The following is a 15,206-nucleotide window of genomic DNA, read 5'->3' as shown; positions in this document are numbered from 1 at the left end:
GATGTCAAGCAAAGAGGCACTGAGTTTGAAGGTAGGCCTTGAAATACATCCACAGGTACACCTCCAATTGACTCAAATGATGTCAATTAGCCTATCAGAAGCTTCTAAAGCCATGACATCATTTTCTGGAATTTTCCAAGCTGTTTAAAAGCACAGTCAACTTAGTGTATGTAAACTTCTGACCCACTGGAATTGTGATACAGTGAATTATAAGTGAAATAATCTGTCTGTAAACAATTGTTGGAAAAATTACTTGTGTCATGCACAAAGTAGATGTCCTAACCGACTTGCCAAAACTATAGTTTGTTAACAAGACATTTGTGGAGTGGTTGAAAAACGAGTTTTAATGACTCCAACTTAAGTGAATGTAAACTTCCATCTTCAACTGTATATGTATGTATATGTATGTATGTATGTATTGGTCCTCTGTAGCTCAGCTGGTAGAGCACGGCGCTTGTAATGCCAAGGTAGTGGGTTCGATCCCCTGGACCACCCATACACAAAAAAAAAATGCATGACTAAGTCGCTTTGGATAAAAACGTCTGCTAAATGGCTTATTATTTATGTGTCTGTATGTATATATATATATATATTTTCAAAAAATATATGGGGGATTTGAAGTGATGCAGACAATTACATTGATGGAAACTACAATCTATCTACAATATTAAAGCTGATCTACACCCCCCCCCCCCCCCCCCCTTTTTATTTTATTTTTTATAATAAATAAATAACATCTATAATTGGGGGTGTATTTATAAAGTGTAAGTATGTATTCAATAATGTGTTAGATAAAAATGACCATAAACTTAATGGAACAAATTAAATTGGAATTCCCATTATACAATTCAAGGCCTCGCGCCATCTGTCAATCGTTACGCATTTCCGTGTCTGATAAAGTCCACTTCCGGATGTCAATACGCGGTGGTGGGATTGTAGCCACCGGAGAACGACATTAAAATCGCTCACAACAAGGAGATAGGAATCATTCTATCAACAACTGTGTCCCTCTCGGATTACCACAGAGTTTGAAAACCAAACCGGTCGCTGGTGGCGCCGACCTGTTTCAAGCAGTAGACGTATTTTGTGAGAATGGACGGGGCGATACGGCGGAGGGCCTGCTGTGATGCTGGCTGCAGCCGGAGCCGGAGCCTGAGCCTGAGCAGCGGGCTGGTGGAGGTCGGTGGCCGGGGCTTGATGCTCCAAACACTGCTCCTTTTCTCCGCGTTCGGGCTGCTCCTTGGACTGCCCGCTATCACCGATGCGAAAGAATGCGATAAACCGTGCATGAATGGGCAATGCAACACGGCAACGGGCAACTGTGTGTGCAGCCCCGGCTGGGTCGGGGACCAATGCCAACACTGCGGAGGAAGGTTCAGGTGAGAATCGCTGCCTACGACTGTTCTTACGTTTACCACCTATCCTTATTGTTTGAACAATCTAGCAACGTCGGTCCCCACCTTCTCTATTCCATCTCCCTCTTCTTCTGCAGAGCAGAGGAGAGACCTCCCCATCTGTCTTTCTGTCTCCCACGCCTGGCGCTTGATCATGACTCTCAGCTCCATTACATTACACATAAGTCATTGGACGAAGGCGTCTTCTGTAGGAGTTTTGTTTACATGGCCACTGCGAACTTTTTATCATTTCCAATGCAAGTCAATGGTACCTATATTAGCATTTTTGCGCTTCATATCCAAATAATCTATAAGTAACATAATTGAGTTACACAATGACTGTCCTTACTGTCCATGTTAATGGTGGCTAGCTGACCGTCCATGGTAATGGGGGCTAGCTGACTGTCCTGACTGTCCATGGTAATGGGGGCTAGCTGACTGTCCTGACTGTCCATGGTAATGGGGGCTAGCTGACTGTCCATGGTAATGGGGGCTAGCTGACTGTCCTGACTGTCCATGGTAATGGGGGCTAGCTGACTGTCCTGACTGTCCATGGTAATGGGGGCTAGCTGACTGTCCTGACTGTCCATGGTAATGGATGCTAGCTGACTGTCCTGACTGTCCATGGTAATGGGGGCTAGCTGACTGTCCTGACTGTCCATGGTAATGGGGGCTAGCTGACTGTCCATGGTAATGGGGGCTAGCTGACTGTCCTGACTGTCCATGGTAATGGGGGCTAGCTGACTGTCCTGACTGTCCATGGTAATGGGGGCTAGCTGACTGTCCTGACTGTCCATGGTAATGGGGGCTAGCTGACTGTCCTGACTGTCCATGGTAATGGGGGCTAGCTGACTGTCCATGGTAATGGGGGCTAGCTGACTGTCCATGGTAATGGGGGCTAGCTGACTGTCCTGACTGTCCATGGTAATGGGGGCTAGCTGACTGTCCATGGTAACGGAGGCTAGCTGACTGTCCTGACTGTCCATGGTAGTGGAGGCTAGCTGACTGTCCATGGTAATGGAGGCTAGCTGACTGTCCTGACTGTCCATGGTAATGGGGGCTAGCTGACTGTCCATGGTAATGGAGGCTAGCTGACTGTCCTGACTGTCCATGGTAATGGGGGCTAGCTGACTGTCCATGGTAATGGGGGCTAGCTGACTGTCCTGACTGTCCATGGTAATGGGGGCTAGCTGACTGTCCATGGTAATGGGGGCTAGCTGACTGTCCATGGTAATGGGGGCTAGCTGACTGTCCATGGTAATGGGGGCTAGCTGACTGTCCATGGTAATGGGGGCTAGCTGACTGTCCGTGGTAATGGAGGCTGGCTGACTGTCCTGACTGTCCATGGTAATGGAGGCTAGCTGACTGTCCGTGGTAATGGAGGCTGGCTGACTGTCCTGTCCATGGTAACGGAGGCTAGCTGACTGTCCATGGTAATGGGGGCTAGCTGACTGTCCTGACTGTCCGTGGTAATGGGGGCTAGCTGACTGTCCGTGGTAATGGGGGCTAGCTGACTGTCCGTGGTAATGGGGGCTAGCTGACTGTCCGTGGTAATGGGGGCTAGCTGACTGTCCGTGGTAATGGAGGCAGCTGACTGTCCGTGGTAATGGAGGCTAGCTGACTGTCAGTGGTAATGGAGGCTAGCTGACTGTCAGTGGTAATGGAGGCTAGCTGACTGTCAGTGGTAATGGAGGCTAGCTGACTGTCAGTGGTAATGGAGGCTAGCTGACTGTCAGTGGTAATGGAGGCTAGCTGACTGTCAGTGGTAATGGAGGCTAGCTGACTGTCCGTGGTAATGGAGGCTAGCTGACTGTCAGTGGTAATGGAGGCTAGCTGACTGTCAGTGGTAATGGAGGCTAGCTGACTGTCAGTGGTAATGGAGGCTAGCTGACTGTCAGTGGTAATGGAGGCTAGCTGACTGTCAGTGGTAATGGAGGCTAGCTGACTGTCAGTGGTAATGGAGGCTAGCTGACTGTCAGTGGTAATGGAGGCTAGCTGACTGTCCGTGGTAATGGAGGCTAGCTGACTGTCAGTGGTAATGGAGGCTAGCTGACTGTCAGTGGTAATGGAGGCTAGCTGACTGTCCGTGGTAATGGAGGCTAGCTGACTGTCCGTGGTAATGGAGGCTAGCTGACTGTCCGTGGTAATGGAGGCTAGCTGACTGTCCGTGGTAATGGAGGCTAGCTGACTGTCCGTGGTAATGGAGGCTAGCTGACTGTCCGTGGTAATGGGGACTGGCTGACTGTCCTGACTGCCCATGGTAATGGGGGCTAGCTGACTGTCCTGACTGTCCATGGTAATTGAGGCTAGCTGACTGTCCATTGTAATGGAGGCTAGCTGTCTGTCCTGATTGTCCATGGTAATGGAGGCTAGCTGACTGTCAGTAGTAATGGAGGCTAGCTGACTGTCCGTGGTAATGGAGGCTAGCTGACTGTCCGTGGTAATGGAGGCTAGCTGACTGTCCGTGGTAATGGAGGCTAGCTGACTGTCCGTGGTAATGGAGGCTGGCTGACTGTCCGTGGTAATGGGGGCTGGCTGACTGTCCTGACTGCCCATGGTAATGGGGGCTAGCTGACTGTCCTGACTGTCCATGGTAATTGAGGCTAGCTGACTGTCCATTGTAATGGAGGCTAGCTGTCTGTCCTGATTGTCCATGGTAATGGAGGCTAGCTGACTGTCCTGACTGTCCATGGTAATGGAGGCTGGCTGACTGTCCTGACTGTCCATGGTAATGGAGGCTAGCTGACTGTCCATGGTAATGGAGGCTAGCTGACTGTCCTGACTGTCCATGGTAATGGAGGCTAGCTGACTGTCCTGACTGTCCATGGTAATGGAGGCTAGCTGACTGTCCATGGTAATGGGGGCTAGCTGACTGTCCTGACTGTCCATGGTAATGGAGGCTAGCTGACTGTCCATGGTAATGGAGGCTAGCTGACTGTCCTGACTGTCCATGGTAACGGAGGCTAGCTGAATGTCCATGGTAACGGAGGCTAGCTGACTGTCCATGGTAATGGAGGCTAGCTGACTGTCCTGACTGTCCATGGTAATGGAGGCTAGCTGACTGTCCATGGTAATGGAGGCTAGCTGACTGTCCTGTCCATGGTAACGGAGGCTAGCTGACTGTCCATGGTAATGGAGGCTAGCTGACTGTCCATGGTAATGGAGGCTAGCTGACTGTCCTGACTGTCCATGGTAATGGAGGCTAGCTGACTGTCCATGGTAATGGAGGCTAGCTGACTGTCCTGTCCATGGTAACGGAGGCTAGCTGACTGTCCATGGTAATGGAGGCTAGCTGACTGTCCTGACTGTCCATGGTAATGGAGGCTAGCTGACTGTCCTGACTGTCCATGGTAATGGAGGCTAGCTGACTGTCCATGGTAATGGAGGCTAGCTGACTGTCCTGACTGTCCATGGTAATGGAGGCTAGCTGACTGTCCTGACTGTCCATGGTAATGGAGGCTAGCTGACTGTCCATGGTAACGGAGGCTAGCTGACTGTCCATGGTAACGGAGGCTAGCTGACTGTCCATGGTAATGGAGGCTAGCTGACTGTCCTGACTGTCCATGGTAATGGAGGCTAGCTGACTGTCCTGTCCATGGTAACGGAGGCTAGCTGACTGTCCATGGTAATGGAGGCTAGCTGACTGTCCATGGTAATGGAGGCTAGCTGACTGTCCTGACTGTCCATGGTAATGGAGGCTAGCTGACTGTCCTGACTGTCCATGGTAATGGAGGCTAGCTGACTGTCCATGGTAATGGGGGCTAGCTGACTGTCCTGACTGTCCATGGTAATGAAGGCTAGCTGACTGTCCTGACTGTCCATGGTAATGGAGGCTAGCTGACTGTCCATGGTAATGGAGGCTAGCTGACTGTCCTGACTGTCCATGGTAATGGAGGCTAGCTGACTGTCCTGACTGTCCATGGTAATGGAGGCTAGCTGACTGTCCTGACTGTCCATGGTAATGGAGGCTAGCTGACTGTCCATGGTAATGGAGGCTAGCTGACTGTCCTGACTGTCCATGGTAATGGAGGCTAGCTGACTGTCCATGGTAATGGAGGCTAGCTGACTGTCCTGTCCATGGTAACGGAGGCTAGCTGACTGTCCATGGTAATGGAGGCTAGCTGACTGTCCATGGTAATGGAGGCTAGCTGACTGTCCTGACTGTCCATGGTAATGGAGGCTAGCTGACTGTCCTGTCCATGGTAACGGAGGCTAGCTGACTGTCCATGGTAATGGAGGCTAGCTGACTGTCCTGACTGTCCATGGTAATGGAGGCTAGCTGACTGTCCTGACTGTCCATGGTAATGGAGGCTAGCTGACTGTCCATGGTAATGGGGGCTAGCTGACTGTCCTGACTGTCCATGGTAATGAAGGCTAGCTGACTGTCCTGACTGTCCATGGTAATGGAGGCTAGCTGACTGTCCATGGTAATGGAGGCTAGCTGACTGTCCTGACTGTCCATGGTAATGGGGGCTAGCTGACTGTCCTGACTGTCCATGGTAATGGAGGCTAGCTGACTGTCCTGACTTTCCATGGTAATGGAGGCTAGCTGACTGTCCATGGTAATGGAGGCTAGCTGACTGTCCATGGTAATGGAGGCTAGCTGACTGTCCTGACTGTCCATGGTAATGGAGGCTAGCTGACTGTCCATGGTAATGGGGGCTAGCTGACTGTCCTGACTGTCCATGGTAATGGAGGCTAGCTGACTGTCCTGACTGTCCATGGTAATGGGGGCTAGCTGACTGTCCATGGTAATGGATGCTAGCTGACTGTCCTGACTGTCCATGGTAATGGGGGCTAGCTGACTGTCCTGACTGTCCATGGTAATGGGGGCTAGCTGACTGTCCATGGTAATGGAGGCTAGCTGACTGTCCTGACGGTCGTGTGTCTGTTGGTGTAACTCGTTATTCGGAACCTGTTCTGCGGGCAGGCCTGCCGGTTCGGAACCTGTTCTGCGGGCAGGCCTGCCGGTTCGGAACCTGTTCTGCGGGCAGGCCTGCCGGTTTGGACTAGATGCAGTACAGGAGAAGTTACTTTTCATAGCAGGTTAGGAGATTTAGAACAGCCTTCATTTCCATTAATGCGATTCTGCGTCTGTCTGTGTCCTGCTGTCTCAGTCTGTTGATGTAGTCTGTCTCAGTCTGATGATGTCATGCAGCAGGTCAGGGAAGACAGAGCTGCATCAAGCTGTATTTCTGTTCAGTAGCAGCGTCTCAAATCTCAGTGGTCTAGAAATTGACATTTAACTGGCTATGGTCTGTGAAGGGAAATTGATTATGATGGTTTGACATCCTGGTGCACCACTTTAGACCTGCAGCCATTCATTCATCACCATTATCTGGTCTAAGGCACTGCATCCCAGTGCTTGAGGCGTCAATACAGACCGAGTGGTGCAGCGGTCTAAGGCACTGCATCCCAGTGCTTGAGGCGTCACTACAGACCCCCTGGTTCGATTCCAGGCTGTATCACAACCGGCCGTGATTGGGAGTCTCATAGGGCGGGGCACAATTGGCCCAGCGTCCTCCGGGTTTGGCCGGTGTAGGCCGTCATTGTAAATAAGAATTTGTTCTTAACTGACTTGCCTAGTTAAATAAAGGTAAAATAAAAAATTTAACATCTGGAAGTGGTGTGGAAGCTGCTGGAAGGGCTAACTAACTCTCTCTGTGGCAGGTAGATGGAAAAAAACCTTTTAATATCATTATTTCATAATGCATTTAATGTTAAAATTAATCAAAATTGACAACCGTAGTTTATTTTTTATAACCAAACCGATCTCAAAAAGCACTAATTGCTCAGCACTAGTAAGCACGTATTCTTCCCAGCATTCATACTAGATACCTATAAAGCATGGGTCTCCAACAGGTCTATAGCGATCTACCTATAGCTTGCAGCCCACCTATTGAGTAGCTCGCCAAACAATTGTGAAAGTACATGCAATTTTCATGTGTTCCACCGCAAACTGTCATAAACAAATGTCACTAGTATCCGACACCGCAAGCTCCCAGCTACTATCTAATCAAGGCAACATTAACATTATCCCACCCCTTGTTAGCCACTATTGGCTCAAAAAGTTAAACCTAACACAATATCTGCCAATTAATTTCCAGCAATATTGCCCCGTTTGTCTGTGTGGTGCGCGCATTTGTCTATCACTCCGTGTGTAGCCAGTAGGACTGTCCCCGACCCCAAAAAAATTTGATGGTTTTTATATACACATTTTCGTGGAACAGTTTAATTTCATTTATAATAGTCTTCATATCTCAAAATCAATGTCATGTGGTTAATCCAAATTATATCTAAATGAAAATGATACAAATCTAAAAGTAACTTCTATTGCCATTATGTAAAAAGTTAACATAAAGCCAACAAATAGCAACATTGCAGCCCGCAGGTAGAAAATATCCTTAAATTAATAAATATACTTTAAATCACATTAGCTACACATGGCCTGTCTGCAACGAACTTGAAACATTGTATTAACTTGGGTCCGGCCCGAAGCAGCTCATGCTAGCAGTTTCCTGGGCCCTCAGCCTTCAGTTTCCCGCGCCAGTGAGCTCTGGACAGACAGACACAGCTGTAGGCTATTTGTGCAAGGGATAAGAAGTAATCAGGTATTTTCTGACGTTTCCACCCGGATCAGAGCATGACATTTATTTTCCCCTTTCATGCTGAGTGGTTATCGAAAGGGAGAGAGCTGGAAAGATTTTTCAAATATGCTACGTTGACAAACTATTGCCATTCTCAATGGATGTAAAAACAAACTTAGTTTACTTGCTGTTTGAGGCGAATAAACAATACTTTGAGAAGCTCCACAGTGATGGTGAGTTAAGACAATCAGAAATAGTATCAGATCCCCAAATGGGCACATTTATAGGCCTACATTTAGCAGGCCAGGTAGCCCAGGCCTACTTCTATGCATAATCGGGTGCGTGTCCTTACTCAAGATTGACAGGAGCCAAACAAAAGACAATTAATAAATTGACAACTTGTAAAAAATATATATATATATATATATATATATATATATATATATATTTTTTTTTAGTCATTTAGCAGACGCTCTTATCCAGAGCGACTTACAGGAGCAATTAGGGTTAAGTGCCTTGCTCAAGGGCACATCGACAGATTTTTCACCTAGTCGGCTCGGGGATTAGAACCAGCGACATTTCGGTTACTGGCACAACGCTCTTAACCACTAAGCTACCTGCCGCCCATGGAATGAAATAAACCAAAACGTATTTTCTCACAAGTGTAGCCAAGGTTGTTTCGCTCTGCGAACAGTGTCCACTCCTACAATGACAACAGTAAGACTGTAATAATAATCTATTGAATGCATTAACAGAAATGACCGTAACCAAACAAACATTGTAGATGATAAATGACGGTAATTACTGGTAAATGTACTACTGGGGATACTGGTGTGCCACCCCCGCAGCCTCCACAATGGACTAGTCCACTCAGACAGGCCAAAATCAGACAGGTGTGAATCAGACAGGTGTCTGGATTAGTCCACTGAGACAGGTGTGAATCAGACAGGTGTCTGGATTAGTCCACTCAGACAGGTGTGAATCAGACAGGTGTCTGGATTAGTCCACTGAGACAGGTGAATCAGACAGGTGTCTGGATTAGTCCACTCAGACAGGTGTGAATCAGACAGGTGTCTGGATTAGTCCACTGAGACAGGTGTGAATCAGACAGGTGTCTGTATTAGTCCACTCAGACAGGTGTGAATCAGACAGGTGTGAATCAGACAGGTGTCTGGATTAGTCCACTGAGACAGGTGAATCAGACAGGTGTCTGGATTAGTCCACTGAGACAGGCCTGAATCAGACAGGTGTCTGGATTAGTCCACTCAGACAGGTGTGAATCAGACAGGTGTGAATCAGACAGGTGTCTGGATTAGTCCACTGAGACAGGTGAATCAGACAGGTGTCTGGATTAGTCCACTCAGACAGGTGTGAATCAGACAGGTGTGAATCAGACAGGTGTCTGGATTAGTCCACTGAGACAGTGTGAATCAGACAGGTGTCTGGATTAGTCCACTGAGACAGGTGAATCAGACAGGTGTCTGGATTAGTCCACTGAGACAGGTGTGAATCAGACAGGTGTCTGTATTAGTCCACTCAGACAGGTGTGAATCAGACAGGTGTGAATCAGACAGGTGTCTGGATTAGTCTACTCAGACAGGTGTGAATCAGACAGGTGTCTGGATTAGTCCACTGAGACAGGTGAATAAGACAGGTGTCTGGATTAGTCCACTGAGACAGGTGTGAATCAGACAGGTGTCTGGATTAGTCCACTCAGACAGGTGTGAATCAGACAGGTGTCTGGATTAGTCCACTGAGACAGGTGTGAATCAGACAGGTGTGAATCAGACAGGTGTCTGGATTAGTCCACTGAGACAGACCTGAATCAGACAGGTGTCTGGATTAGTCCACTCAGACAGGTGTGAATCAGACAGGTGTGCATCAGACAGGTGTCTGGATTAGTCCACTCAGACAGGTGTGAATCAGACAGGTGTGAATCAGACAGGTGTCTGGATTAGTCTACTCAGACAGGTGTGAATCAGACAGGTGTCTGGATTAGTCCACTGAGACAGGTGAATAAGACAGGTGTCTGGATTAGTCCACTGAGACAGGTGTGAATCAGACAGGTGTCTGGATTAGTCCACTCAGACAGGTGTGAATCAGACAGGTGTCTGGATTAGTCCACTGAGACAGGTGTGAATCAGACAGGTGTGAATCAGACAGGTGTCTGGATTAGTCCACTGAGACAGACCTGAATCAGACAGGTGTCTGGATTAGTCCACTCAGACAGGTGTGAATCAGACAGGTGTCTGGATTAGTCCACTCAGACAGGTGTGAATCAGACAGGTGTGAATCAGACAGGTGTCTGGATTAGTCCACTCAGACAGGTGTGAATCAGACAGGTGTCTGGATTAGTCCACTGAGATAGACCTGAATGAGACAGGTGTCTGGATTAGTCCACTCAGACAGACCTGAATGAGACAGGTGTCTGGATTAGTCCACTGATACAGGTGTGAATTAGACAGGTGTGCATCAGACAGGTGTCTGGATTAGTCCACTCAGACAGGTGTGAATCAGACAGGTGTCTGGATTAGTCCACTGAGACAGGTGAATCAGACAGGTGTCTGGATTAGTCCACTGAGACAGGTGTGAATCAGACAGGTGTCTGTATTAGTCCACTCAGACAGGTGTGAATCAGACAGGTGTCTGGATTAGTCCACTCAGACAGGTGTGAATCAGACAGGGGTCTGGATTAGTCCACTGAGACAGGTGTGAATCAGACAGGTGTCTGGATTAGTCCACTGAGACAGGTGTGAATCAGACAGGTGTGAATCAGACAGGTGTCTGGATTAGTCCACTCAGACAGACCTGAATGAGACCGGTGTCTGGATTAGTCCACTGAGACAGGTGAAATTAGTCCACTGAGACGGTGTGAATCAGACAGGTGTCTGGATTAGTCCACTGAGACATGTGTGAATCAGATAGGTGTCTGGATTAGTCCACTGAGACAGGTGTCTGGATTAGTCCACTCAGACAGGTGTGAATCAGACAGGTGTCTGGATTAGTCCACTCAGACAGACCTGAATCAGACAGGTGTCTGGATTAGTCCACTGAGACGGTGTGAATCAGATAGGGGTCTGGATTAGTCCACTGAGACAGGTGTGAATCAGACAGGTGTCTGTATTAGTCCACTCAGACAGGTGTGAATCAGACAGGTGTCTGGATTAGTCCACTCAGACAGGTGTGAATCAGACAGGGGTCTGGATTAGTCCACTGAGACAGGTGAATCAGACAGGTGTCTGGATTAGTCCACTGAGACAGGTGTGAATCAGACAGGTGTCTGGATTAGTCCACTGAGACAGGTGTGAATCAGACAGGTGTGAATCAGACAGGTGTCTGGATTAGTCCACTCAGACAGACCTGAATGAGACCGGTGTCTGGATTAGTCCACTGAGACAGGTGAAATTAGTCCACTGAGACGGTGTGAATCAGACAGGTGTCTGGATTAGTCCACTGAGACATGTGTGAATCAGATAGGTGTCTGGATTAGTCCACTGAGACAGGTGTCTGGATTAGTCCACTCAGACAGGTGTGAATCAGACAGGTGTCTGGATTAGTCCACTCAGACAGACCTGAATCAGACAGGTGTCTGGATTAGTCCACTGAGACGGTGTGAATCAGATAGGGGTCTGGATTAGTCCACTGAGACAGGTGAATCAGACAGGTGTCTGGATTAGTCCACTGAGACAGGTGTGAATCAGACAGGTGTGCATCAGACAGGTGTCTGGATTAGTCCACTGAGACAGGTGAATCAGACAGGTGTCTGGATTAGTCCACTGAGACAGGTGTGAATCAGACAGGTGTGCATCAGACAGGTGTCTGGATTAGTCCACTGAGACAGGTGAATCAGACAGGTGTCTGGATTAGTCCACTGAGACAGGTGAATCAGACAGGTGTCTGGATTAGTCCACTGAGACAGGTGAATCAGACAGGTGTCTGGATTAGTCCACTGAGACGGTGTGAATCAGACAGGTGTCTGGATTAGTCCACTGAGACAGGTGTGAATCAGACAGGTGTCTGGATTAGTCCACTGAGACAGGTGTGAATCAGACAGGTGTCTGGATTAGTCCACTGAGACAGGTGAATCAGATAGGTGTCTGGATTAGTCCACTGAGACAGGTGAATCAGATAGGTGTCTGGATTAGTCCACTGAGACGGTGTGAATCAGACAGGTGTCTGGATTAGTCCACTGAGACGGTGTGAATCAGATAGGTGTCTGGATTAGTCCACTGAGACAGGTGTGAATCAGACAGGTGTGCATCAGACAGGTGTCTGGATTAGTCCACTGAGACAGGTGAATCAGACAGGTGTCTGGATTAGTCCACTGAGACAGGTGAATCAGACAGGTGTCTGGATTAGTCCACTGAGACAGGTGAATCAGACAGGTGTCTGGATTAGTCCACTGAGACGGTGTGAATCAGACAGGTGTCTGGATTAGTCCACTGAGACAGGTGTGAATCAGACAGGTGTCTGGATTAGTCCACTGAGACAGGTGTGAATCAGACAGGTGTCTGGATTAGTCCACTGAGACAGGTGAATCAGATAGGTGTCTGGATTAGTCCACTGAGACAGGTGAATCAGATAGGTGTCTGGATTAGTCCACTGAGACGGTGTGAATCAGACAGGTGTCTGGATTAGTCCACTGAGACAGGTGAATCAGATAGGTGTCTGGATTAGTCCACTGAGACGGTGTGAATCAGACAGGTGTCTGGATTAGTCCACTGAGACGGTGTGAATCAGATAGGTGTCTGGATTAGTCCACTCAGACAGGTGTGAATCAGACAGGTGTCTGGATTAGTCCACTGAGACAGGTGAATAAGACAGGTGTCTGGATTAGTCCACTGAGACAGGTGTGAATCAGACAGGTGTCTGGATTAGTCCACTCAGACAGGTGTGAATCAGACAGGTGTCTGGATTAGTCCACTGAGACAGGTGTGAATCAGACAGGTGTGAATCAGACAGGTGTCTGGATTAGTCCACTGAGACAGACCTGAATCAGACAGGTGTCTGGATTAGTCCACTCAGACAGGTGTGAATCAGACAGGTGTCTGGATTAGTCCACTCAGACAGGTGTGAATCAGACAGGTGTGAATCAGACAGGTGTCTGGATTAGTCCACTCAGACAGGTGTGAATCAGACAGGTGTCTGGATTAGTCCACTGAGATAGACCTGAATGAGACAGGTGTCTGGATTAGTCCACTCAGACAGACCTGAATGAGACAGGTGTCTGGATTAGTCCACTGATACAGGTGTGAATTAGACAGGTGTGCATCAGACAGGTGTCTGGATTAGTCCACTCAGACAGGTGTGAATCAGACAGGTGTCTGGATTAGTCCACTGAGACAGGTGAATCACAGGTGTCTGGATTAGTCCACTGAGACAGGTGTGAATCAGACAGGTGTCTGTATTAGTCCACTCAGACAGGTGTGAATCAGACAGGTGTCTGGATTAGTCCACTCAGACAGGTGTGAATCAGACAGGGGTCTGGATTAGTCCACTGAGACAGGTGTGAATCAGACAGGTGTCTGGATTAGTCCACTGAGACAGGTGTGAATCAGACAGGTGTGAATCAGACAGGTGTCTGGATTAGTCCACTCAGACAGACCTGAATGAGACCGGTGTCTGGATTAGTCCACTGAGACAGGTGAAATTAGTCCACTGAGACGGTGTGAATCAGACAGGTGTCTGGATTAGTCCACTGAGACATGTGTGAATCAGATAGGTGTCTGGATTAGTCCACTGAGACAGGTGTCTGGATTAGTCCACTCAGACAGGTGTGAATCAGACAGGTGTCTGGATTAGTCCACTCAGACAGACCTGAATCAGACAGGTGTCTGGATTAGTCCACTGAGACGGTGTGAATCAGATAGGGGTCTGGATTAGTCCACTGAGACAGGTGTGAATCAGACAGGTGTCTGTATTAGTCCACTCAGACAGGTGTGAATCAGACAGGTGTCTGCATTAGTCCACTCAGACAGGTGTGAATCAGACAGGGGTCTGGATTAGTCCACTGAGACAGGTGAATCAGACAGGTGTCTGGATTAGTCCACTGAGACAGGTGTGAATCAGACAGGTGTCTGGATTAGTCCACTGAGACAGGTGTGAATCAGACAGGTGTGAATCAGACAGGTGTCTGGATTAGTCCACTCAGACAGACCTGAATGAGACCGGTGTCTGGATTAGTCCACTGAGACAGGTGAAATTAGTCCACTGAGACGGTGTGAATCAGACAGGTGTCTGGATTAGTCCACTGAGACATGTGTGAATCAGATAGGTGTCTGGATTAGTCCACTGAGACAGGTGTCTGGATTAGTCCACTCAGACAGGTGTGAATCAGACAGGTGTCTGGATTAGTCCACTCAGACAGACCTGAATCAGACAGGTGTCTGGATTAGTCCACTGAGACGGTGTGAATCAGATAGGGGTCTGGATTAGTCCACTGAGACAGGTGAATCAGACAGGTGTCTGGATTAGTCCACTGAGACAGGTGTGAATCAGACAGGTGTGCATCAGACAGGTGTCTGGATTAGTCCACTGAGACAGGTGAATCAGACAGGTGTCTGGATTAGTCCACTGAGACAGGTGTGAATCAGACAGGTGTGCATCAGACAGGTGTCTGGATTAGTCCACTGAGACAGGTGAATCAGACAGGTGTCTGGATTAGTCCACTGAGACAGGTGAATCAGACAGGTGTCTGGATTAGTCCACTGAGACAGGTGAATCAGACAGGTGTCTGGATTAGTCCACTGAGACGGTGTGAATCAGACAGGTGTCTGGATTAGTCCACTGAGACAGGTGTGAATCAGACAGGTGTCTGGATTAGTCCACTGAGACAGGTGTGAATCAGACAGGTGTCTGGATTAGTCCACTGAGACAGGTGAATCAGATAGGTGTCTGGATTAGTCCACTGAGACAGGTGAATCAGATAGGTGTCTGGATTAGTCCACTGAGACGGTGTGAATCAGACAGGTGTCTGGATTAGTCCACTGAGACGGTGTGAATCAGATAGGTGTCTGGATTAGTCCACTGAGACATGTGTGAATCAGATAGGTGTCTGGATTAGTCCACTGAGACAGGTGTGAATCAGACAGGTGTCTGGATTAGTCCACTCAGACAGGTATGAATCAGACAGGTGTCTGGATTAGTCCACTCAGACAGACCTGAATGAGACGGGTGTCTGGATTAGTCCACTGAGACATGTGTGAATCAGATAGGTGTCTGGATT

General features: G+C 48.4%; 1 protein-coding gene across 1 annotated transcript in view; it reads left to right on the top strand.

The window, feature by feature from the left end:
• The first annotated feature begins 933 nt into the window (after window positions 1-933).
• The window catches only part of LOC311103048 (attractin-like), a 92,855-nt gene continuing 78,582 nt past the window's right edge, over window positions 934-15,206 (top strand). Inside the window, exon 1 of the mRNA XM_084144552.1 lies at window positions 934-1,379. Coding sequence (XP_084000678.1) covers window positions 1,093-1,379 — 287 coding nt within the window. The 5' untranslated portion in view covers window positions 934-1,092. The remainder of the gene's footprint in view (window positions 1,380-15,206) is intronic.

The sequence above is a fragment of the Coregonus lavaretus genome (assembly GCF_964263955.1).
Source record: "Coregonus lavaretus genome assembly, chromosome: 27".
Lineage (NCBI taxonomy): Eukaryota > Metazoa > Chordata > Actinopteri > Salmoniformes > Salmonidae > Coregonus > Coregonus lavaretus.
The sequence above is the reverse complement of the archived record's forward strand: the minus strand, read 5'-3'. Positions and strand labels throughout refer to the sequence as shown.